The sequence below is a fragment of the Palaemon carinicauda genome, chromosome 39 (assembly GCF_036898095.1).
Source record: "Palaemon carinicauda isolate YSFRI2023 chromosome 39, ASM3689809v2, whole genome shotgun sequence".
NCBI classification, from domain to species: Eukaryota; Metazoa; Arthropoda; class Malacostraca; order Decapoda; family Palaemonidae; genus Palaemon; species Palaemon carinicauda.
In genome coordinates this window covers 56,784,753-56,809,910 of record NC_090763.1, presented here as the reverse complement: position 1 = coordinate 56,809,910, position 25,158 = coordinate 56,784,753, and the positions used below count along the sequence as shown (strand labels likewise).

The 25,158-nt window shown below is 37.3% G+C and overlaps 1 protein-coding gene across 1 annotated transcript in view; it reads left to right on the top strand.

Moving 5' to 3' along the window:
• LOC137631205 (SID1 transmembrane family member 1-like) overlaps positions 1–16,295 on the top strand; it is a 60,000-nt gene extending 43,705 nt beyond the window's left edge. The window contains exons 13-15 of the mRNA XM_068362952.1: positions 7,950–8,185; positions 12,043–12,267; positions 13,179–16,295. Coding sequence (XP_068219053.1) covers positions 7,950–8,185; positions 12,043–12,267; positions 13,179–13,241 — 524 coding nt within the window. The 3' untranslated portion in view covers positions 13,242–16,295. The remainder of the gene's footprint in view (positions 1–7,949; positions 8,186–12,042; positions 12,268–13,178) is intronic.
• Positions 16,296–25,158: the final 8,863 nt, after the last annotated feature.

Here is a 25,158-nt window from a genome sequence, read left to right as displayed (position 1 = left end):
AGAATGATGCGAACACTGACTTGCTTCTCCAATAGGTTGCATCCATAACACTCTGCAGAGAACGGTTTTGTTTGAAGGCCACTGAAGTAGCCACAGCTCTCACTTCATGTGTCCTTACCTTCAGCAAAGCAAGGTCTTCTTCCTTCAGATGAGAATTTGCTTCTCTAATCAGAAGCCTGATGTAGTAAGAAACTGAGTTCTTAGACATTGGTAGAGAAGGCTTCTTGATAGCACACCATAAGGCTTCTGATTGTCCTCGTAATGGTTTTGACCTTCTTAGATAGTACTTAAGAGCTCTAACAGGGCAAAGTACTCTCTCTAGTTCGTTCCCCACCATGTTGGACAGGCTTGGGATCTCGAACGACTTAGGGTAAGGACGGGAAGGAAGCTCGTTTTAGCCAAAAAAACCGAGCCGCAAGGAACATGTAGCCGTTTCAGATGTGAAACCTATGTTCCTGCTGAAGGCGTGGATCTCACTTACTCTTTTACCTGTTGCTAAGCACACGAGGAAAAGAGTTTCTAATGTGAGGTCCTTAAAAGAGGCTGATTGGAACGGTTCAAATCCTGATGACATTAGGAACCTTAGGACCACGTCTAGATTCCAGCCTGGAGTGGACAACCGACGTTCCTTTGAGGTCTCAACAGACCTAAGGAGGTCCTGTAGATCTTTGTTGGAGGAAAGATCCAAGCCTCTGTGGCGGAAAACCGCTGCCAACATACTTCTGTAACCCTTGATCGTAGGAGCTGATAGGGATTTTACGTTCCTTAGATGTAACAGGAAGTCAGCAATCTGGGTTACAGTGGTACTGGTTGAGGAAAACTGCATTGGCCTTGCACCAGCTTCGGAAGACTTCCCATTAAGACTGATAGACTCTGAGAGTGGATGTCGTCCTTGCTCTGGCAATCGTTCTGGCTGCCTCCTTCGAAAAGCCTCTAGTTCTTGAGAGACTTTCGATAGTCTGAAGGCAGTCAGACGAAGAGCGTGGAGGTTTGGGTGTACCTTCTTTACGTGAGGTTGACGCAGAAGGTCCACTCTAGGAGGAAGAGTCCTGGGAACGTCGACCAGTCATTGCAGTACCTCGGTGAACCCTTCTCTCGCGGGTCAGAGGGGAGCAACCAACGTCAACCGTGTCCCTTTGTGAGAGGCGAACTTCTGAAGTACCCTGTTGACAATCTTGAACGGCGGGAATGCATACAGGTTGAGATGGGACCAATCCAGCAGAAAGGCATCCACGCGAACTGCTGCTGGGTCTGGAATCGGAGAACAATACAAGAGGAGCTTCTTGGTCATCGAGGTAGCGAATAGAACTATGGTTGGCTGACCCCACAGGGCCCAAAGTCTGCTGCAAACATTCTTGTGAAGGGTCCACTCTGTGGGGAAGGCCTGACCCTTACGGCTGAGGCGATCTGCCATGACATTCATATCGCCCTGAATGAGCCTCGTTACCAGCGTGAGCTTTCGATCTTTGACCAAATGAGGAGGTCCCTTGCGAACTTGAATAACTTCCTCGAATGAGTCCCTCTCTGCTTGGAGATGTAAGCCAAGGCTGTGGTGTAGTCGGAGTTCACCTCCACCACCTTGTTAAGCTGGAGGGACTTGAAGTTTATCAAGGCCAGATGAACTGCCAACAACTCCTTGCAATAGATGTGAAGTGTCCTTTGCTCCTGATTCCATGTTCCCGAGCATTCCTGTCCGTCCAGTGTCGCACCCCAGCCCGTGTCCGATGCGTCCGAGAAGAGACGGTGGTCGGGGGTCTGAACAGCCAAAGGTAGACCTTCCTTGAGAAGAATGCTGTTCTTCCACCACGTTAGAGTAGACCTCATCTCTTCGGAAACAGGAACTGAGCCCGTCTCTAGCGTCAAGTCCTTTATCCAGTGAGCAGCTAGATGATACTGAAGGGGGCGGAGGTGGAGTCTCCCTAACTCGATGAACAGGGCCAGCGATGAAAGTGTCCCTGTTAGACTCATCCCCTGCCTGACTAAGCATCGGTTCCTTCTCAGCATGCTCTGGATGCATTCTAGGGCTTGGAAGATCCTTGGGGCCGACGGACAAGTCCGAAAAGCTCGACTCTGAAGATCCATACCCAAGGAAACAATGGTCTGGGATGGAACGAGCTGAGACTCCTCAAAATTGACCAGGAGGCCCAGTTCCTTGGTCAGATCCATAGTCCATTTGAAAATCTCCAGACAGCGACGACTTGTGGGAGCTCTTAAAAGCCAGTCGTCTGACGGAGCCGGACACAAGATCATGATACTGCTGCACAGTCTGTAAACTGTCAATCATGGGCAAGCGAGGAAGTACAGTGACAACCCGAATCTGTCTAGACTATCTGGGTCGTACAGACAACTCCTTAACGGGTTGCTGAGGTTGCCGCACTGCGTCACAACAAGTCCCTTCTGTTGGTTGTTGAACGTCTTCCCCGTGACACATTGACTCCGTAAACAAAAAATCCTCTAACAAGGACTAAGCTTGGACTGCATGTCATGCAACACAGCTCAAGGTCTATGGGAGCAGGTGTGGTAACAGACGGGATTAGCGGCTGAAGTGGAACCATTACCTTCCCTGTAAGCATGTAATGCTTAAATAAAAATCCATAAGAGGTTATGCAGCTAAAGGCTCCCTCCAAATGACAGAGTCCTCAAGGGAATATCAGAAGGAGGGAGAAAAGAACTTTCTCATCTACAGGGACCTTATCCTAGAAAAGCTAAGTTCTCTGAGTGAGGGTTCACTGGTGCAAAAGCAGCAGACTAGAAGGCAACGTTATGAAACTGCTTGACAGTCTAGTGAGTTGGCAACAACCCAAGATATGTTGAGAAGCATGCGGTAAGGTATGCAGAGCATGATGAATGCAGAGTATGCTGTATGCAGAGCATGCTGTATGTAGAGCATGTTGTATGCAGAGCATGCTGAATGCAGAGCATGCTGTATGCAGAGCATGTTGTATGCAGAGCATGCTGAATGCAGAGCATGCTGAATGCTGAGCATGTAGTAAGCAGAGCCTGCTGTAAGGAAAGCAGAGCGTGTGCATGGCGTTTAACATTCTTAGAAATTCCATGACCAGTGCTAGAGTGCTTTATGCATGCTTGCATGGGGTTTAAAAATCAACATAATGTTTACCTTACATTCATAACTCATGATTCATATTTTTGCCATGGTTTGAAAATGGAGGTAAGGTATGCTGAACAGCAGAGTCAGAACGAGCTGGAACAACAACAGTGGAAGGTGCAGAAAGTTCCTGTTCCTGTGGAATGAGTGGAGCGTGAAGAGACCGAGGTTGCGCAGAACAAGGTAAAGTTCCCGCAAGCAGAGGTGTCTGAGGTGCAGGAACAGGGTGCTTGGGTTGAGCTCGGTGCAGCAGCTGAGGAGACTGACTCACAGGTGGAAGAGGTTGTACCTCCACCGAGAGTTGCACCACCGGTGGAGCAGCCAGGGGAGGAGGAGGAAGAGTGGAGTAATCCTCCTGATCCCAAACCGAAGGTTGCCTTAAAGAAGGCTGAGGCTGAACAACACTGGGAACAGCGAACACAGAAAGAGGTTCAACATCGTACGCCTGGCAGAAGGTGCTGCGACTGGGTGCAGCGAGTGCAGGCGGGTTGAGCACAGGCTGAACGGGTGCAGGTGGAGGTGCAACACTCTCAGCCCGACATACACGCAACAGGTCCGAAAGCTGTGCTTGCATGGACTGTAGTAGAGTCCACAACATCGTACGCCTGGCAGATGGTGCTGCGACTGGGTGCAGCGAGTGCAGGCGGGTTGAGCACAGGCTGAAAGGGTGCAGGTGGAGGTGCAACACTCTCAGCCCAATACTCACGCAACAGGTCCGAAAGCTGTGCTTGCATGGACTGTAGTAGAGTCCACAACATCGTACGCCTGGCAGATGGTGCTGCGACTGGGTGCAGCGAGTGCAGGCGGGTGCAGCACAGGCTGAACGGGTGCAGCCGGTTGGTGCACCACCGGTGCAGGCGGGTGCAGCACAGGCTGAACGGGTGCAGGCGGTTGGTGCACCACCGGTGCAGGAGGAGGAGGAGGTGCAACACTCTCAGCACGACACTCACGCATCAGGTCCGAAAGCTGTGCTGCATGGACTGTAGTAGAGTCCACAACATCGTACGCCTGGCAGGTGGTACTGCGATCAGGCGGAGCGAGCATAGGCGGGGGGGGAGTGTAGGCGCACTCTCAGCCCGACAAAATGATGACTGAGGAGAGTCAGAGCTAACCCAATGACTGCATCCGGGTTGTTGAACTTTACTTCGTACGTCTGGCATAGGTCTGGACTTTACGTTTAAGAGGTCTAGAGACCTGAGACCAGCGTTACTCTGCCTTTATTTTCTCCTCTAAATCTCTTCTGCAGACGAGCAAAATAAGGGCTCAATCGTCTGCGGGTGGGAGTGACGGTCTCGGTAAGACACGCCCACAACCACCGAGGATACTTCTGTGCGCCGATCAAGGCCTGCCGAACCCTTTTGCCCTTCGACATTGCTTCTCCCCTGGGCTTGGGAGCTTGCAAGAGGTCCCGGACTGGGAGGACGACTGGCGCGCACAAAAGTACCCTCACGCATAACACTGACATCAATCACTTATCACTTTGATTTCTGTTTGCACTTATTTCACTGAACTCGAAACTTTAAGTGGTTTGTACCTGAAACACGCAATTCTATCCTTCTCAAAAGTTAGTAATTGCGAAAACAGAATTACAATGTAACAGAAAAATCTAATGAAAGAAAATTCAGTGGCTGGAAAGAGACTAAACACTAGATCACTCTAGAAACGTTTAGTTTCTTCCCCTAAAGAGACTAGGGATAAGAGCAAAACGATAACGACGTTACTCGTACGCCTGGCAGGCTTGAGGGAAACGTTTATCCTCTTTCTCCCTCCGTCTCTATCTCTCTCTCTCTCTCTCTTGACTTAGAACCTGAGAGAAGAGCCCAATCATATATATCGTTAAAACATATTATGTTAAAGGAAAAAACTGAAATATTTCCTAAAAAGAAAAGTTCCTTATTAGGATCAAAACCATTAAGTTAAGAAAGAATGAACAAAACGCTAGACACGGTTACTCTTACTGCAATGTGAAACCGTGAACATTCTTTCTCTATCGTAACGATAGAGTGCAAGTTGAAACGTTCTGAACGTCAACAACTGCCGAGACAAACAAAACGTTAGTTCAACTTTGAAAAAGTACGAGACTATCAAAGAAATTCTTTCAAAGACCTTAAAATAGCATAATATGTTAACAGGTAAAACCGAAATGACGGGCTCACGATAATTAACTTCGGTACCAAGAAAAGACCGCCTACTATTAGGAAGGTCGAATATAAACAAATATAAAAATTAATTTTAATAAGTTTATAATAAAAGGAAGTTAATCGAAGAGGCCTATAAGAGGCGGAGAGATATAAAATAAATCTATAACTTTTGTTAAGCAAAATTAAGAAAGAGAGTCTATACTCTCTTAGACACCAACACTTCCGTCTAAGGGAAGGGTCGGCCATTGAAAGGTGAACGAGAGTTAATACTCTCTTCGTCACCAAAATTAATCAAATTAATTCCAAAAGCTAACTAAGCTAAAATAGAAGTTTCCAGTAAAGCGACAGCCGAAATCAAAGAGAAATACTTCACCAAAGTCGTGAAAATACTCCAAGCACATAAGCGTATCCCAGAACGTCTTGTCAGAAGCACGACAGAGGAATAATTGAGGAGGTGTCAACAAGAAGTACTTGAGTACCTGGCCACAGGTGGCGCTGGTAAGTACACCCCCTTCTAGTATTGTGATAGCTGGCGTATCCCTCCATAGAATTCTGTCGGGCAACGGAGTTGACAGCTACATGATTATCGGGTAAGTTTAATATTGAAAAAGACCTGTTTGCAATAAAAGAGAACCACAATGTTCTGTTCTTCATAGTTTTGAATGTGGATTCTCAGGCATTGACGAGAGGGTTGAACCTGGGGAGAAACAGATGGTCCTTGGTTTATTTGTTTGATTTTGAAGGCTTCAAATAACCTTAAGCTTTTCTCAGGGGCAGCTGTGGTGGTAACCCCAAAATGGCTGAACAGCCCATGGTATCCATTGATCCACCGTCTAAGACTTATATTGCACCCTCTTTGGTTAGCACAGCTGCATCAGAGAGTAGGAAGTTGGAATATCTTTGTTTCCTTCTTTTTGACCAGAACCTTGCGCTTGGAATTTCTCTTAACGCATATACGGTAGTGAGTTTTCAGCTCACACCATGACATTTAATGGGCTGTAAGAGGTCTTCTTCCACTAAACAATACCAATCTGTTTGCAAGGCATGGATGGTCTTCTGGTGGGATAGGTCTCCATGTCCAATAAACCCGGACCTTTTGACTTTCTTTCTTGTCCAACGCTTTGAGATAGGAAGCTTAAACCATGAACATCTTGTCATATAAATCTGCATTGACAAAATCCCTCAAGCTGGATTTTGACATGTTTTAGATAATTTCTCCCTATCCATTAAAGTTACTCCAGAAAGCTATTTTTCTATAGCATTAGCTTTGACACCAAGAGTCAGTGAGCTTGCAGCATTATGGAGAGATAAGGAGTTAATCTCCATCATTCCTGACCTCCTAATTCTGACTCTGGGTCCTCTGTTTTTGGCCAGAAATGAACATTCTCTTTCAGATGGGTGACACTCATTATATTACAGCCTTAAGACAGGGAAATTGTAACCTCTGTCTTTTGTCTACTTCACCTGCAGAGATCCACATCTTAAGAAGGTGGTTTATTTCTAAATACCCAGATCAACAAGTTTCTTTCAACAGGTATCTCTGTCATCAAGAGAGCTAATATGCAGTTTCACTATATCCAATGCCTTATGGAATTTTCTTGGTATAGGGTATGAATAAGACACTACCAAAAACAAACCTAAGTGGGACAATGTGCATGCGTGGTACTCAGCTCGTTGGTGGTGTGTATGAGGGAAAATCTGATAGAATAGAAGACTCACCAACCAGGTCCATCATCAGAAGCATATTAACAGGCATCTAGCTGCTTCTCCAGAGTCTTTTCTTTATGAGGTGAAGGTCTGACTTATTAGTTTTTCTTCTCAACCTTGCACATGATTTAGCTGTTTGTTTGGTTGTAGATGCTTGCCTTTCATGGTACACTAGTCTATTCGGTTATTTCACCGGTATTAATTCTTGGAGGCCACACAACACATTAACCCAAATGGGTGTTTGATGAAAGAAAATCCTATTATTACAGAGGTACTATATGGCATCCAAGATCTTCGCTCCTCCATATCCTCATGTAGGGAAGGGGGTCATTTGACTCACTGAGTATGGAAGATGGCAGCTTGGTGCAAATTGGTGTACGCTGACAAGTAGCATTGTCTCCAGTTTTAGTGTTGATTCTTGTTGATAACTTGTCATCGTTTACCAGATGATTTTAAGCCTGGGAGGTGCTGGGATGGTTTTAATAGAGGCTGAACCTTTAGGTCTCTCATATGCACACAGAGTCCGGGCTTTGCACCTTGAAATACTGGCCCTGGTGCAGGGGAGACAATATTTCTTTGGTTCAGTATTTTTATGTTGTATTGGATTTTCAATTCTAGATTTTACAGGAAAATACTTGGAGACCACACATCACCTCCTAAATGTAGGTTTTTTCTTTATCGAAACTTCTATTTTATAATGTCAATCATTCATAGATTTGTTATTCTCCATCTGTGATTTTAGAGCTGGCATCTTAATGGGAAAGGAATATACAATGCCAAATAAGTAAAGTGCTTTTACAACAATGAAATTCATTAATAATAAATGCTGAAGTTATATAAGTTATAGGTTATTGAAATGGTTAATTTCTCTGGTATTGACATCAATTGCTCAAGGTCATCAGAGTTTCTATTCAATAAATGGTTATATATTGGTAGTTGTATCCTTTGTTATATAAAGGCTTATCTCATAATAAATAATATTTTGTCTCTTTCAGATTTGAGTGTTTTCAGGCGTTTCAAATCATGGTTTTTAAGCGAGATCAGTTACCCTTGGGGCATGTTACGTCCGATGTATTGTGATCGCATAGTGCTCTTGCTCCTTGGAAATGCTGCTAACTGGGGATTAGCGATTTATGGCATGGTTTCGACTCCGTCAGATTTTGCATCATACCTCCTCATCATTTTCCTGACAAATCTGCTACTTTACATTGCATTTTATATTATCATGAAGGTAAATCTTTATCATTTGTTTTTTAAGTCTTGTTTTTCCAATAATTTTGTGCAATTGAAAAAACCTTAATATTTTCATAAATAGAAATCAAAAGGTTTTTCAACAAACCTATTAATTTATACTAGCCCCCATGAGTTTTCTTCAAGTAATTTCCAATTCTCAAATCAAAGGAAGATAATCATCTGCTGGCTAGATATCCAGAGCTTTACTTATGATTTGCTCACAGCCTGATTCAGAGGCAAAGTCTAATGCTCTTAACCCTTTTACCCCCAAAGGACGTACCGGTACGTTTCACAAAACTCATCCCTTTACCCCCATGGACGTACTGGTACGTCCTTGCAAAAAACTGCTATTTAAATTTTTTTTGCATATTTTTGATAATTTTTTGAGAAACTTCAGGCATTTTCCAAGAGAATGAGACCAACCTGACCTCTCTATGACAAAAATTAAGGCTGTTAGAGCAATTTAAAAAAAAATATACTGCAAAATGTGCTTGAAAAAGAATAACCCCGGGGGGTTAAGGGTTGGAAATTTCCAAATAGCCCAGGGGTAAAAGGGTTAAGCCATGGCGATCAGTTTGAGTAACAGAATTTAACCACTCCCTATGGTGAGCATTGAAATCACAAAGACAAAAGAGGCCTTTCTATTATCTTCTTGTACCTTAGCCATAATGGCAAGAAGACAGTCAAAGATAGAATTATCCATGTCTTGATTCCGGTAGATCGAACACAAGTAGAAGTTGTTATGCCTGCCACAAACTTTTATTACCTGAATCTCATGACATCCACATTCATGGAGAAGCAGGGTACTCAGTCCTAATATACACCTCCATTCCCCTGGCCCTAGCAATGGCATCCCATTTCAAAATTATTGGCTTCTTAAAGCCAGTCATAAGGAGCTCAAATGAGTGCCTCATATTAGAAACCAAAGTTTCTGAGCAAAAAAAATATCATACTCTCTGGAAGCAACTTTAAGGTCTTGGATATTTGCATGAAGACCACAAAGATTGTAGATGAAATTGATGAAATCTAGGACATACTGATTCCGGATTTTGCGCAATGTCTCCTTACAGCATAAGAATTAATGGTAATAAAACAGATACATCATACTTAAAAACTATATTAACAAGAATGATAACAAAAACAATATGTAAAGAAATGTAAATAAAGTGAGTAATCAAACCTATAAACTAGCAAAAAATCGGAAAAACTGGTCAATATGGAGGAGCCGATACATCACGCAAGGCTAAATACCTTCCAGGATAGCCACTTAAACTGTACAGTATAGTAATTGGGATTGATTGTGATATGAAAACACTTTGTGATGATGACAACACCAGTTGTGACACACTCGTTACCAAAAACAACATATGGGAAACAAAGATGGAACTATAGCTTAGATAAAGTAATAGAACTGGATGTACAAATAAAAAGAAAAGAATAAAAGGCAGTGGATAGCAAAGGACAAATAAAAAGAATGATTTGGTTTGTTAAAACATTTAATTTTAGTTAAAATTCTTCCCCCAACATCTTGCATTTGTTCAAATAGTGCACGAATACTTCAACCTTTGTTACATGGTTAGTGCAGCTTTCAAAAATTAGTGATAGCCGAGATCATTGGCGAGATTATGATCAAGTAGCATTAATTTTCCATATTCATTTGGTGCAAATATTGTACAGGTGAAAAATTGATTTTTGCTATAGTATTACAGTTTCTACAAAGTTTCTACAAAGGTAGTAAAGCATGTGTTAGGATAGGAAATGAAGTGAGCGATTGGTTTCCGGTGAGAATGGGGCTGAGACAGGGATGTGTGATGTCGCCATGGTTGTTTAACTTGTACGTTGATGGAAGTGGTGAGAGAGGTGAATGCTCAAGTCCTTGGACGAGGATTGAAACTGGTAGACGAGAATGACCATGAATGGGAGGTAAATCAATTGTTGTTTGCGGATGATACTGTACTGGTTGCGGACGCAGAAGAGAAGCTTGGCCGATAAGTGACAGAATTTGGAAGGGTGTGTGAAAGAAGGAAGTTGAGAGTTAATGTGGGTAAGAGTAAGGTTATGAGATGTACGAGAAGGGAAGATGGTGTAAGGTTGAATGTCATGTTGAATGGAGAGTTACTTGAGGAGGTGGATCTGTTTAAGTACTTGGGGTCTGTTGTTGCAGCTAATGGTGGAGTGGAAGCAGATGTACGTCAGAGAGTGAATGAAGGATGCAAAGTGTTGGGGGCAGTTAAGGGAGTAGTAAACAATAGAGGGTTGGGCATGAATGTAAAGAGAGTTCTATATGAGAAAGTGATTGTACCAACTGTGATGTATGGGTCGGAGTTGTGGGGAATGAAAGTGACGGAGAGACAGAAATTGAATGTGTTTGAGATTAAGTGTCTAAGGAGTATGGCTGGTGTACCTCAAGTAGATAGGGTTAGGAACAAAGTAGTGAGGGTGAGAACGGGTGTAAGAAATGAGTTAGCAGCTAGAGTGGATATGATTGTGTTGAGGTGGTTTGACCATGTTGAGAGAATGGAAAATGGCTGTCTGCTAAAGAAGGTGATGAATGCTAGAGTTGATGGGAGAAGTACAAGAGGAAGACCAAGGTTTGGGTGATAGGAGGATAGATGTGAGAAAGGCAAGAGAGCATGCTAGAAATAGGAATGAATGGCGAGCGATTGTGACGCAGTTCCGGTAGGCCCTGCTGCTTCCTCCAGTGCCTTGGTTGACCGCGGAGGTAGCAGCAGTAGGGGATTTAGCGTTATGAAGCTTCAGCTGTGGTGGATAACAGGGGAGGGTGGGCTGTGGCACCCTAGCAGTACCAGCCAAACTCAGTTAAGTCCCTTGTCAGGCTGGGAGGAACGTAGAGAGGAGAGGTCCCCTTTTTTGTTTCATTTGTTTGATGTCGGCTACCCCCCAAAATTGGGGGAAATGCCTTGGTATATGTATGTATATATTAAACCTACCTGTAGTTGCATTTATTTCTTTGCATAATTATGTACCATACTCAATTTTTCTCTTGGCTAAGCCTATGATCTGTCCTTGGCTATGACCTTATTTTCCCTTTCACCAGGTCACTGTTTGGAATGCTGTTTAATAGTTAATAATCCAAAAATTATTTCTTATTCAAAATGTCAACTTATGCATTGGGTTCACTGCCAAATAGTGTAGTACTAGACTTACTATGTGAGCAAGTACCGTACCGGGGTAACAGGGAAATGTTTAGTTGGTATCCTTTTTATAAATTATACAAGATATATTTAAGCTACCATTAGCAATTAGAGATGAGTGACAGGGAAGTACCAGAAAAGCATAGTTAATTGATAGGGGCCTTTAATCAGTTACCTTGGTGACCATAGCCTAGTATATTTTTCATGTTTTATCTGAAATATAAATTTTTGGACCACAATGAATATGCAACATAAATAGAACATATTCCATCTTTCATGTGTAAGACAGCCACCCTTCGTGTTTTTATTTATAATTCCTACTTCCAGTATTGCAATGTTTTAGTTATTTTAATGTGCAGCAAGAGGTATTCAGATCTTCAAGTTATTGTCATATGAATCCTAAATTGAGTAAGTTTATTTTAAGTAGCATTTTAAAAAGATACTAGAGGTTCACAGTCACCCTTATTTAACAAGTTTTTTCTTTTCTCAAGTCCTCTTGATATAAATTTTATTTAGATTATTTTCAAAATTTTTAAACTATTGATAAGTTCTGCATTATCAATATTAAATTTAAAGAGACCATCAGTATAGCATTGATAAGACAAATTTTGAGCAGTTCAAAATTTGAATGAGTAATACATTTAGAAGCAACAGCTGTATGTCGTGACATTTGTATATTGTACTGTACTTTTCTTTTCAGTTACGTCATGGAGAGCGGCTTCTCTTGCAGTCAGTTGTATACCTTGTATTGTGCTTGTTCGGATGGGGCGCAGCTATATTTTTTTATGTGCATCACACTACAACCTGGGCATTAACACCTGCACACAGTAGACAGTACAATCAGGAATGTTTGCTCCTTCACTTCTATGACACCCATGATATTTGGCACTTCTTATCAGCAGGAGCAATGTTCTTTGGATTTATGGTAAGTTATATTCATCATCATTATCATCATCATCTTCTACGTCTATTGACGCAGTACCATCTATAGTTTGCCTCACAATGTGGAATGTTAAGTATTACCCCATGTAGGGACAATTATGACAAAATATCGCTCTTAGTATTCCAGTAATAGAAGAAAATAGAAATACTGTACTGTATAGTGATTTCTATCCAGTTTAGATACAAAATTGTGAAAGAAATATTGGTTACTGGCAAGCACCCATAGAGAAATTAAAGAAGTTTTTGTTTTCAAACATTATGACTAAAGAGAACCTATCAGAGTTTAACAGTATCAAAGAAACTATGGAAGTAAAAGGAGACTGTGGTTCTAAATCACCAGGAACTTTTTTATGTTGACATTAAAAGTATAATCCCTCACATATATATATATATTATTTCATCTTTTAAATAGTTACTTCATAGAAAAAGCTATTAAGCATTAGAAAAACTTTATTTCAATAATGTTTACACAATGTTCGTAAACTTTTTATTGGGAATGTCTTTGTCCATGTTTTTGCTTATGTAAGTCGTATTCATAATTTTATTGTTATTTTGCTATTTCACTTTTTTTGTTTGTTCTTCATGTATTATTTCTGGACCGTGGCACCAGAAAATTTTAACTAATTGAACTGACAAGCAGTGCATTCTTGATTCAAGAATTTGAGGATAAATATGGAAATAACTGCCGAGTGGTTTTCAATATGCTGACATTTTTTTGACCTAGAGAATAAGCAACCCTTCCTGGCAGAGATGCTTATAGGGAAAGACAACTAAAGACTTAATTTTCCTGTTTATAACATATCTCTAAACCTTATACACTCCAGCATAAGTAAAATAAGAGGTTTGTTATATTTGAATATGAAAATTTTTTAATTTTTTCTTATTTTTTTCCAGCTTCTGCTTACTTTGGATGATGATAGAGCCTTGATTCCTCGAGAAAAGATTCCAGTCTTCTAAGCTAAGTTTTCTAATTTGTGTCCTTTTTTAATGTAATGTTTGTTTCCTATATCATAATGTTTATGTGATAGTAAAATAGAAATATATTATTTACTTAGTCATTTGCCAGAATGGTATGGTATTCATTTTCTGGATTTTTGTACAAATAAGTGTACATAAGTGACATATCGAGCAATCTTTTATTTCCCAAGTTCACAGAATTGTATTCCTGTAGGTGAGAGATAGCTATAGCTGGGTTTATTCTTATTTACGATAATACTGTACTGTACTGTCTTGTGAATGTCTTGTACTGTTTTGTCCCTGTGCAGAAATGGTGGAAAATTTCACCAAGACAATGCAAAAAGTACAAGAGATGAAACTGACAAGGTATATAATGAGTTTATTAATTATGCTACTGATTGCAAACACATTGTATTCTATGATAATGGAATGATAGTTACATAAGGATGTACTGTACATTATTCATACCACCCTTTTATTTTATTGGTGTTTCAACTATACATGGATCTGCAAAGAATAATTCACTGCCTAAGTAATGAGTTTGCTGTATACAAAGTAATTCATCTTTTGATTAATTAGAATTATCATTAAGTATTTGAATTAGAATTTGCCTCAGATGTGATCTAAACCATTTTATGACACTTTGGTGAAAATTTTTCTACCATTCAGCTTTGAAAAATTACTCAAAAGGAGAGAGAGAGGGTTGGTAACCTGTATGCACAATCTCTGAATGGGAGTTAAGAGTGTTGGTGAGAATGGCAGAAAAAGGAGATCTAACTGATTGCAATGATTACAGGGGCATAACACTTATGTCAGTTATGAAAATATATACAGGTGTAGTATGCTTATTCTAAAGAGACTGGAGAGAAAGATTGATGAAAAGCTGAGATGAACAAGCAGGATTTAGAAAAGGTAAAAGTTGCACCGACCAAATTTTCATTTTGAGACATGTTTTACAGCAATGTGTAGAATATAGAAATCCACCTTTGATGGCATTTTTGGGCTATGAAAAAAGCCTTTGATAGTCTGCACCGGCCAATTTTATGGAGAGCCCTGCGTTATTATGGAATTCCTCTTAAATATGTAAATTTGATTAAGTTTGTTCATGAGCATAGCAAGTGCAAAGTTAATGTTAATGGAGGCTTATCAAATGAATTTCCAGTGAATAGCGGAGTACTCCAAGGGAATGTGTTGCCATCTATGTTATTTATCCTCATCATGGATTTTGTAATGCGTAGAACAGTCGGAGATGGTGGAGAAGGATTGGACTGGATTGGTGATAGGAATCTAGCAGACCTAGAGTACGCTGATGATGATGTCCTTATTAGCAGAACACCACAGGATTTGCAATGCTTGCTTACTAGAATGCATGAAATATCACACGAGGTTGGGCTGAAGATAAATAGAAGAAAGACAGTTGATGAGAACGGAGTATGCAATGGGAGGTGAAATATCATTGGAAGGAGAAAGGATTAATGATAAAGTATTTAGGAACTATGATCTCCAATGCAGGGTCTTTAGAATTAGAGTTTAGTAAAAGATTGAGGGCTAGGTTAAGTAAAATTGGGTAATCAAATCGCCTGAATTACATATAAAAATCAGACTATATATCAGTTTAGTGAGATCGGTGTTACTCTATGGACATGAGTCATGGTATGACAATGAAACAATCTCCAATAGATTTAGTAGATTTGAGAACAAAGCCCTGAGAAGAATATTGGGAGTTGAATGTCAGGACAGGATTAGAAATGAAACTATAGGAGAGATTACTCGAGTGCCATATGTGGATGAGATCATGATTATGGTTAGAAGGAGATGGCTTGGGTATGCTCTTCACACTCCCCAAGAGAGATTAGTTCACAAAACATTCAGTTGGGCTCCACAAGGCACTAGAAGAGTTGGAGGACCCAGACCTACATGGCTGAAGACTTTGAAGTGTAAAGATGATGATAATGAATGGAGAAGTATTGAATTAGAAGCTCAAGATAGAGACGACTGGCAAAATCTAACCAAGGCCCTTAGCGTCAATAGGCGTAGGAGGAGATGATTATGGTGATGATGATGATAATGTTAATGTACAATCTTACAAATGTTTAGAAACTGTGCACACAGTAAAGTGTTATATATACATTCCAGTATTAAAGAAATTTGTCTGACAATATTGTAATGCAAGTTCTACTTTTGCCACCATTGAGCATTGATATAACTATATTTAGGGAAAGGAAACGTTTTCAGTTCACTTTTACCGCTGGTAAATTAGATCCGCGATATAGGACAGTTGAATGTATTGATAAATGACATACTTCATATAAATGGGTGAATGTATGAGACAAGAAAAAGCAAACCAACTTTATATTATGATGGAAATATTAATATTGAAAGTCTTGGGAAATGCAGTACGACTTCATTTATTAAGCACATCTTGGGAGACCCTTACCAGATTAACTTGATTTACGTTAGATTAGTAGGTAGGCTAAATACCAGCACTCATAGCTTTGGACAAAGTTGTTTTATCAATTCAAACTGTTTTATGTATACTAGACTATTAATTACTAATTTCAACAACCATTATAATCATTTCAAGACAAGAATTTACTTATGTTGTCCCAAAAGAGAATAGATTAGCATAGCTAATTATTAGCCTAATAAAATGGGATATGTATAAAGGTTTGAAGGTCAATCATGAGTGGCAGAGGCAAGGGACATGAGTGTTCAAGAGGTAAATGTGAAGGGTTCTCCAAACCCCCATCCCTAACTCACACAGATGTTGAGGTTGTATAAACTGCTAGAAACTAGCAGGCTTGAATATGGCTCAAATTCCTGTCCAACAGATTGCAAGACAAGGATGTTTTCAATATGCTACCACAACCCTATTTTCCATTAAAATTGTAACCTTTGGAAGTTATATGTAATAGCAAACCCCAGTGTATGCTATAAAATAATTATTAATTTAGCAGTTAGTATGTTAGGCAAATGACTATTGGCTGTGTAACAGAAATGCTATAATGAATAGTCAACAATCAACCTGGATACAATTGTAAAAATCCTTATAGAGCAAACACCCTATATATATTTTTTTTTTTTGTCAATTTTTACAGTATTGTAGCTGTTTATGTCACACACAATTATTGCATTTAATATAGCTGTATTTGTCTCAAATAATTAAACACATACTTAAGGTTTTGTTCACAACAGATGGTACAAAATAAAAGTACTGAGTTACACTCCCAATAGCCATTAATGTTTAATGCCAGCAATATTATATCATTTGTTTACATTGCCAAGAACTAGAGAATAAGAGGATTTTTTATATACCAGTCTATAGTTTTGTTATCCATAGTAATTGTGAAGTTGTCTTGAATCACTTAAAAATATTAAGCTTTCCTTAAGTGTTTTTAGGTACACCTTCCTACATCACCTAAGAACTTTGACTATTTGGAAACTTATCCAAACTTTTTTTAACTTAACATATCTAAAATTTTCTATGAAATTCTATTCCAAAATTCATTTTATGAATTAGGTCGTGTGTGGACTTATGGATGCCGTATTAGGTTATGTTTAGTGTACAGTATTAAAGTAGTATACACAAGTGCAAAAACTAATACTGACCAAAATTAAATAAAGTGGATCAGTTACTAAGTAATTTAGAAAAAGAGATAGGAAATTAATTAAAGTTTTTATTGGTTAATTTGGTTTGAACATTACCTATAAAAGTTATTAAAATATAGTAAAAATTGAAAAGTTAAGATAACAGATTTGAGATGAAATTAAATTTTATATTATATGAAGTTAAGATCAATCTTTACTCCTATTATTTTTGCTATACAGTACTGTACTTGAGATGTTTAGGTAAAAGATAAAAGATGATGATAATATAGAGGTCATGAGTAAAATTGCTGTGCTTTGTTTTGGTGAAGCATAAGCTTTTGGTTTGGATTGAAGGAATGTAATTTGATATTCTTAGATAAGGGTGGTTGACGGCTCCATTGAACTAGGATTTTATCCTCCCTTATTTTAGAAAATTACTGTATACAGTAATAAAACTTTGTTTATTATAACGTCTAGAACTTTTAATGATCATTTTACTAATTATCATAGCTTTCGTAAACAGTTAATGTTTGCTGTTTTGGCTGTTCACAAATTGAGTGATCTCTTGTATTCTGGTGCTCACATCTTCGGTCAGAAATTAGTGATTCCATTTGAATGTAGTAATTTTATGTTTTGTTAGTTTAATAGTAACAAAGTCACATTTCTAAATCCACATGGGCTCAGTAAAGGATAATTTCCATTATGAGATCTGAAAATTCAGTTAAAGGAAAGGGACTACACAGCCGAGTAGGAAAAGATCAAAGACAATGAACAGAAACTAGAAGGTAGAAAGCAGTGCAATCCAGTCTGAAGGGACAGTCTGTAGAATCTTTAGTACCAACTGCAGTTTGGGGGATGAGAGTAGCTGTATTGCTGGCTTTTAGAGGAACAAGAGGTTGCAATGTATAATAACCATGTTTGATTAGTAATGGGCCACTTGATATCGTGTTATATTGCCTTGGGAGGTAGATAGAGGTTATTGTTCTTAAATCCCATCACACTATTACTCTTCTGAATAAGTTAATGCTACAAAATTGTGGATTTTTTAATTAAAATGGCATATCTACTGAAAATAGGCATGATATCTAGATTTAATTTTTACACAAGACATAATGTATTGTTGTTTACAAAAGAAAAATGGCATGATTATTCTCTTTTCAATATTTAAAAGGTTACTCTTATAAAGTATGTGGGTTATTTTTAGTGAATAGAAAATCTGGAAGGGTGTATTGTCCCCCTATGTTAGTAGATTTGTGAGTTTGATTGTGGTATTATTGACAAAATTATGTTCAATATGTAATTGTTCAAGACTTGCTTTTAATTTGAGGTCCATGTGTGGTTCTGCTTCTTGCCTTTTTTTTTTTTTCTTTTTAAATATCTTGTCCTTTCATTACAGTGCTTAAATTTTGAGCTTTCAATTTGTGAAAAAATAGTTACAAACACAATAAATTTAGATACAGGAATTGCAATCCTATTGAAATAAGATAGTGGTAAATACGCTAACAAATAAAAAAAAAAATGAACATTTTAAATGCTGTAAGAAACTTGGATCATTACTTGGGCAGATCAAGAGCAAAAGTTCTCTTAAACATTATTTCACTTCAAGTCATTTTGCAGTTGCTTTTATAACCAATTTAAGATGTAGTTGCTCTCTATCTTTGGTCACCTTAATGCATTTTTATATTACTAAAAAACAAATACCTGAACTAAAATTTAAGTCGATTTAAATTCTCAGCAAAGAAATACTCTCAGAACTGATGAAGGTACTTTTGGTGTAGTACGAAAGAAGAAACGGTAAAAAGGAATTGCAATCACAAACAAAGCCATGAGGGACAGCCTGTGAAAACAAATTTTTTCAAGTGAACTTTGAACAGTGTATGAAATTTCACTAAAATCAAGATACAGTATCAGGAAGTTTCTTATAGCTAGAAGTAGCGGGGCTCATTTAAATAGGGAAAGGTACAGTAATATGAATACTGTATTATAAAAAATTAAAATGTCATATATTCGATAGATAATATCTTATCTAGGGATCTCATCTGGTACAAGTTAGTATATTTTTCCTTATTATTAAATTTCTATTACCACGGGTTTGCCAGATGAGACCAGCATTGGAAGACCATCAATCTGTAACATTAATTTGTTTGTTGATTAAGTATTCCATGCGGGTCAAGTGAAGAAAACAGCCTGTGAATAGTGGTTTTCACACGCCCCTGTTGTATACACGACACCCACGAGGTGATCGCGCGAGGGTAGTAACCTCTGCATTCCATGCTTTTATCTTTCTCTAGTATATTTGGAAGATTTATATTAGAAAAGTGTAAAGAAGGACTTCTTTCACCGGGCGTCACAGGTCTCTTCCCAGAAATAGATTTTTCCTTCGTCAAAATCCCTTTTTTGGTGGTGTTTTATTTATATTATCATAAGGTAAGAAATGTAAACTAATATTTATTTATTCTTGTGCTATTACCAGCAAGATTTCTGGTACTGTGACCAGATATTATGTTGTGCAATAAATATTAGGTTGTCTTTGGTATTGAGTGTTTAATGTATTTACAAGTAATACTGTACTTTCATTATTGTAATCTTATTTAGCATATATTTATATCCAGCAAGTTAGAGGACATTTGAATGTCCTGTGATCATCAAGAGTCCTCTGTTAAGTAGGCCCTCACAATTGTCTTAAAAGTAAGCATTTTCAACAATCTGGATTCTCTTACACATGGAAAATTGATTGTTGGTGGTTAGTGTGAATGATATTGTTTTCAGGGTTTAATATCGGCACACTTTACTGTATTTAAAAGTGTTCGGAACTGTCTTTCAATCCTACTGTTAAACTATGTATTGGTCCCGTGGTTGGAAAAATATAGTTTCACCAACTTGTATGACAAATAATTTATTTTGTCTGAAATTTGGATGAAGTTCATAGTCTCATTCTTTTCTCCAAATTTATTGATAAAAGATTATCTTTTTCTTATTGAATCTTATATTTTTATTGAATCGTATATTTTAGTACTTTCTTGGCATTTAGTTGTACTGCTTGGTTGATTTTTTATGCCAGGTTTGCATATACATTGAACAATTTAATCATGGTAAATGTTTTGTATGTCACAAAGAATTTTATATGCAGGATGTGTGTACTGTATGTACAGCTGGTGAAAAAAAAACTACTTATAAATTTCCAGTGAGTATGAGTACAGTAGTATGGGTTGCGTTTATTTGTACTGTATTTATCTAATTATTGAAATATGTATCTGTAAATATTTACCTCAAGCTGGGATTAGACCAAGAACCTCTCAGCCATGCTAAACAAGTCATGAAGGAATCTGGACCTTAAGTATTAACATTACGCAATTATTTTGGCAATTATGTGAGAAGAGATCAAGGGCAGCAAACTAAACCAGCCTTTCAGCTGCCACAGTGTGCCACACAAGTCATAAAAGAAACCTTAAATTTGCTGTAGAGAGTGTTTTGTTTTTGCACGTATCAACACATTTTTATTGATTATAAGTATATTAATCTGACCACTGAGTCAACATTCATAACTGTCATGGTCTGACCCAAATAGTTTGTTCATAAATATAACTATGAAAAGTATGATATAGTTATAGCAGATAACCACCCTCTAGAAAATGTGACTATGCTGTAAAATGCAAGTGATGCAGCGACAAGAAAATTTGAAAAAAATGTGTAATTAGACTACTTTTTTCTTTATTATCTATTTTCATATTAGAATTGTATACTGTACAGTATTTGATTTTGACCTAGCAGACAAGCATTCCATTATGATTAACATTTAAGTTAGTGTTATGGTAGTTTGTTGTTCATATATTGTTTGGTGCACATTATGTAGTAGCAGCTCATCCTCATCACATTCAGTCGTAGAGATGGTAAAATAGATGGTCGTAGCATTTTTCTTTTATATTGTAAAGAGGATATATCCCTCTGGTTTTAATGGGTTGTAATTTCCAAAGTACCTTCGTTTACTGTACGTACCAAAGTGAAGGTTTTTGAAAGGCACTGTACGTCAATTTTAGGTTAATGAAACCCGGTAATGAAATCGTAGCATTTTGTGATTTTGAAAAAAGTGGAAAGTGAGCAAGGTGTATCCAAAATTAGGTTCGTATTACCACTAGGTATGATCAGATTCATTTTCTGTACACCAGGTTTAATTGTGTGGTTGCATGTGGATCACATACGTGCTTGCTTAGTCATTGTTAGAATGTAGAATTAACATCTTATAAATTTTGCTAGAGAATTACTTGCTTAATTTTACTTTTAATGCTTCAATAGCATGAGTTTATAAACAATTTCTAGCACAGGTGAACTGTGTTCTTTAACAAATCAAATAATGATTGTATGCTTTAGAATTGTTAATGAATTATTAGAAGTTATTTAAAACTATTGGAAAATTTAGCATGGCATAGTATATATAGAGCATATAATATATATATTAGCATAAATAATGTATTTTAAACTTATTTTTTATACTGTAATTCTATCATTCATTATGAAAATACTGGTAACGTTTTTAATTTAAATGTTTAAAACCATTGTGACTTTGATAAAACTGGCTGAATCTAAATCATTGGTAACTTTTGTCGTGAGTTCTGCTGTTTCCTGGTTAGGGAAAATAGCTTCAGCATGTTCTCATTTACTTATTTCAATTCTCTATGAAACCTATTGAAACTTTCATTGTTCACATTTAGCAACTTGTTTCTTTAGAGGCTATTTGTATTTCAGCAACTGCTGCCTGTAACTGGTATTGCATTTGCCTGTAACTGGTATTGCATAGTAAAGTCACCTGTAGAGTCTTGGTAGATAGCTGCAAGTTCTGCTGTGTTGCTTTCAGTAGGTTGTGGTTGTTGATAATCAGGTAAGGTGTGAATTTAGCAATTAGCAAGTCTACCTATTTAGGATTGTGCAGTATTTGCAGTTTACATCAGTAGTCCCTAACTTCTATGTTAATTTCTAGAGCATATATGTTATTTAGAATGTTCTTCAATAGATAAAAATATTAGGAAATATGATATGTTAGGCTTTCTAGGTAGATCTTCCTTTTTATTTCTTGGTATAATGTGGGTTTTTAGATAGAAATTATTCCAAATTAATGGGTATGTTACTTAAATTGTATTGTATTTAGAAGTAAAATTTTAGATTACATCAGGTAGCAATAGCACTAGAACTAGCTGCATATAGATTATTAGGTGTTAGGCCATTGCTTTTTCCTTGGACATGAAGACACAAATATACATGTAAAATTTGAATTAGGGGTTCAGTCAATAATATCCACAATTTGTTTTGAGAGAGATTGCTTAGGAAAACTAAAACTAAAACCTTTAGTTAAGTTCTTTATATTAATAAGGATTATGCTGAATTGTTAAGTGTATGTTAAAGATAATGAGCTTGTGTGAAATCCAGTCAATTTTAGAGTATCTGATCATTTGTCATTGGAAAAGTAATATTCTTAAGGAAATCTGTTTTTCAAGTATTTCATATTTTTATTTATTTATATTTAATGAGAATACTCAAGGTTAGTTACCCAGCAGACACAATTCTAGGGGTATACTGTACGTACAGTAACCATGCACCTCAGCCAGGTTGTTTTCGTCGTCCTAAAATACATGGAAATATATGTTACATAAAATTATGACCCTGTTATGTCTTTTTTTTTTTTTTTTTTTTTGAACAATACTAAAAATATCATGGATATGATATTTTGTGATCACAAATCATATCTTGTGAATGACTCAAATATTGTACTAAGACACTACATTTTAAAATTATGACCCTGTTATGTCTTTTTTTTTTTCTTTATGAACAATACTGAAAATATGGATATGATATTTTGTGATCACAAATCATATCTTGTGAATGACTCGAATATTGTACTAAGACACTACATTTTTCAGAAGTAGAAAAATGTAGTTTCCCATCTTAGTACGTTTATGTATTTTCATACAAATCTCTTTACAGAAAAGGTTTAGTGAATCAATGCAATATCATTGTGAGATCATAACATAATGCAAAAGTAGAATGTATGATCTTTCAAAAAACAGTAAACCCAGGTGCCACTGGGAAATTGAATGTGGGTCAGCCAACCAGCATCCAAGGATTAATACAACCTTAAGATCATTGAATTCTACTTTGTGAAAACCCTTCTATCTTTTAAAAGTTAAGCCTGTTAAGCTGATATTGCACAGTGTTTTTTATGTAATTAAATGGCTGCCTGTTGTGACTTTCAAGATATTCATGCATACTTATAAGGCTGAAGTGTTTCGGCATTGCAATATGTCTTGTAAATGGTAGTGTCCCCTGTATGTTTTATTTTTACATTAATGTTATATTTTATATAATTAGATGCACTTTATATCAGGTTTGAGTTTTATTTTGACAAGTCAAACAATTTACTTCTGTATGATAACATGCACAATGTAGTAACACTTTTAAGGTGTTCTCTATCATGTGAAATAGCTTTAATTATTGTGTTATGGAATAAAAGATTTATACTAGTAAAATTATTTAGTACTTATTTCATTTGTGACATCCACGGGCAACATTTTTCTATCAGTGAGAGATTAATATAAGAAATTGAAAATTACAGATAAATTGCTGATTCTCAAGGTTGAACCTATTCAGATCCCTAATCAAGTAAAGACGGGAAGTGTCATAAACATAATGGTTTCTCAGTTCATGAAGGTAAGATCTCCTCAGGCATTTAAAATTATGTTTTAGTTAGCCAAAATTATTCATTCTTAACTACCAAATTTTTAATCCTTGGAGGAATGGCATTTGAGGATTTATTTCCTTTCATGATGTATGAATACTTTCCAAGCTTTGGAATGGTCATTAGTTTGCAATGTCTTCAACATTTAATCTTCAGTTCAAGGAAGGTAGTTTTGAAGTTCTCCATAACATTTGAGGATTTCTTGGTATGATTATTATATTTGAAGGGTAGTTTCCTGACTATAAAACATTTCAGATCCAATCCCTTCTATGTCAAATTGGCCTTTAAACTTAAATGAAGGTTGAGTTTATACAGCATATATATATTCACAAATTTTGACATGCTGTTCTTTTAAGTGCTGAAGTATTCTGACAATTCTTGCTCTTCCGTGACCCCACATGCCCGAGTACTGGGCTATATATCCCAGATTCATAAATCCCATCCAAATCATAGCCTTTTAATTGTAGGGGGGGCCTTCAGAGAGCAACTTGAATGCTTTTAATTGTAATATGGCCTCAAGTACTTGCTATATACTAAATAGCTAAGGCTTTTTCTCCTTTTTAAGGTTCATCTTTCTCTTCCTCTATTGGCCCCTTTTTAATGTCAATTTTTTAATTGAGATTGAATTACTCTTAGACTTTGAGGGAGCACCATGCTGGAAGGATATGTCTCCTCATGTGTGTAATTTGAGTAGCTGATGATGGTTCAGTGTGGGGAAAGATTAATGCCTGACTTTACTGTTGGTATTAGACCAGATTTCAATAGATTGACAGTCTTTAGTACAAAGTGTAGGTCCAGGGGAATCTCCTTGAGGGGCTGTAAATCAAGTAATTGGTGATAGATAACTCTCCTCTCTAAGGAGACTGAGCCTTCAACTTTTAAAAGTAAGTCATAAAACTAATATATAATTATAATTATTACTTGCTAAGCTACAACCCTAGTTGGAAAAGCAGGATGCTATAAGCCCAGGGGCTCCAACAGAGAAAATAGCCCCGTGAAGAAAGGAAACAAGGAAAAATAAAATATTTTAAGAAGAGTAACAACATTAATGAAAATATCCTCTATGTTAAACTATAAAAACTTTAACAAAAGAGAAAGAGAAATAAGGTAGAACAGTGTGCCCAAGTGTACCCTTAAGCAAGAGAACTCTAACCCAAGATAGTGGAAAACTATGGTTCAGAGGCTATGGCACTACCAAAGACTAGAGAACAATGGTTTAATTTTGGAGTGTCCTTCTCCCAGAAGAGCTCTTTACCATAGCTAAAGAGTCTCATCTACCCTTACCAAGAGGAAAGTAGCCACTGAACAATTACAGTGCAGTAGTTAACCCCTTGCGTAAAGAAGAATCGTGGATATAAAGCAAAATGCACAGCATAAAAGAAAATTATAAGCTAAATTCTGGTCACTAGACCTTTTTTAACAAGTAGTCCAGAAACTTTGATCAAAATAAGACATCATTATTTACTTGAAATATTGATAAATGGACATTTCACATGTTTGATATGTAATTCAATCGAGCTATATACAAACTAGACGAATCTCGTTTATAAAAAAGAGAATAATTGAGTTATCCTGTAAAATAATTCATGAAATAGAAAGAAA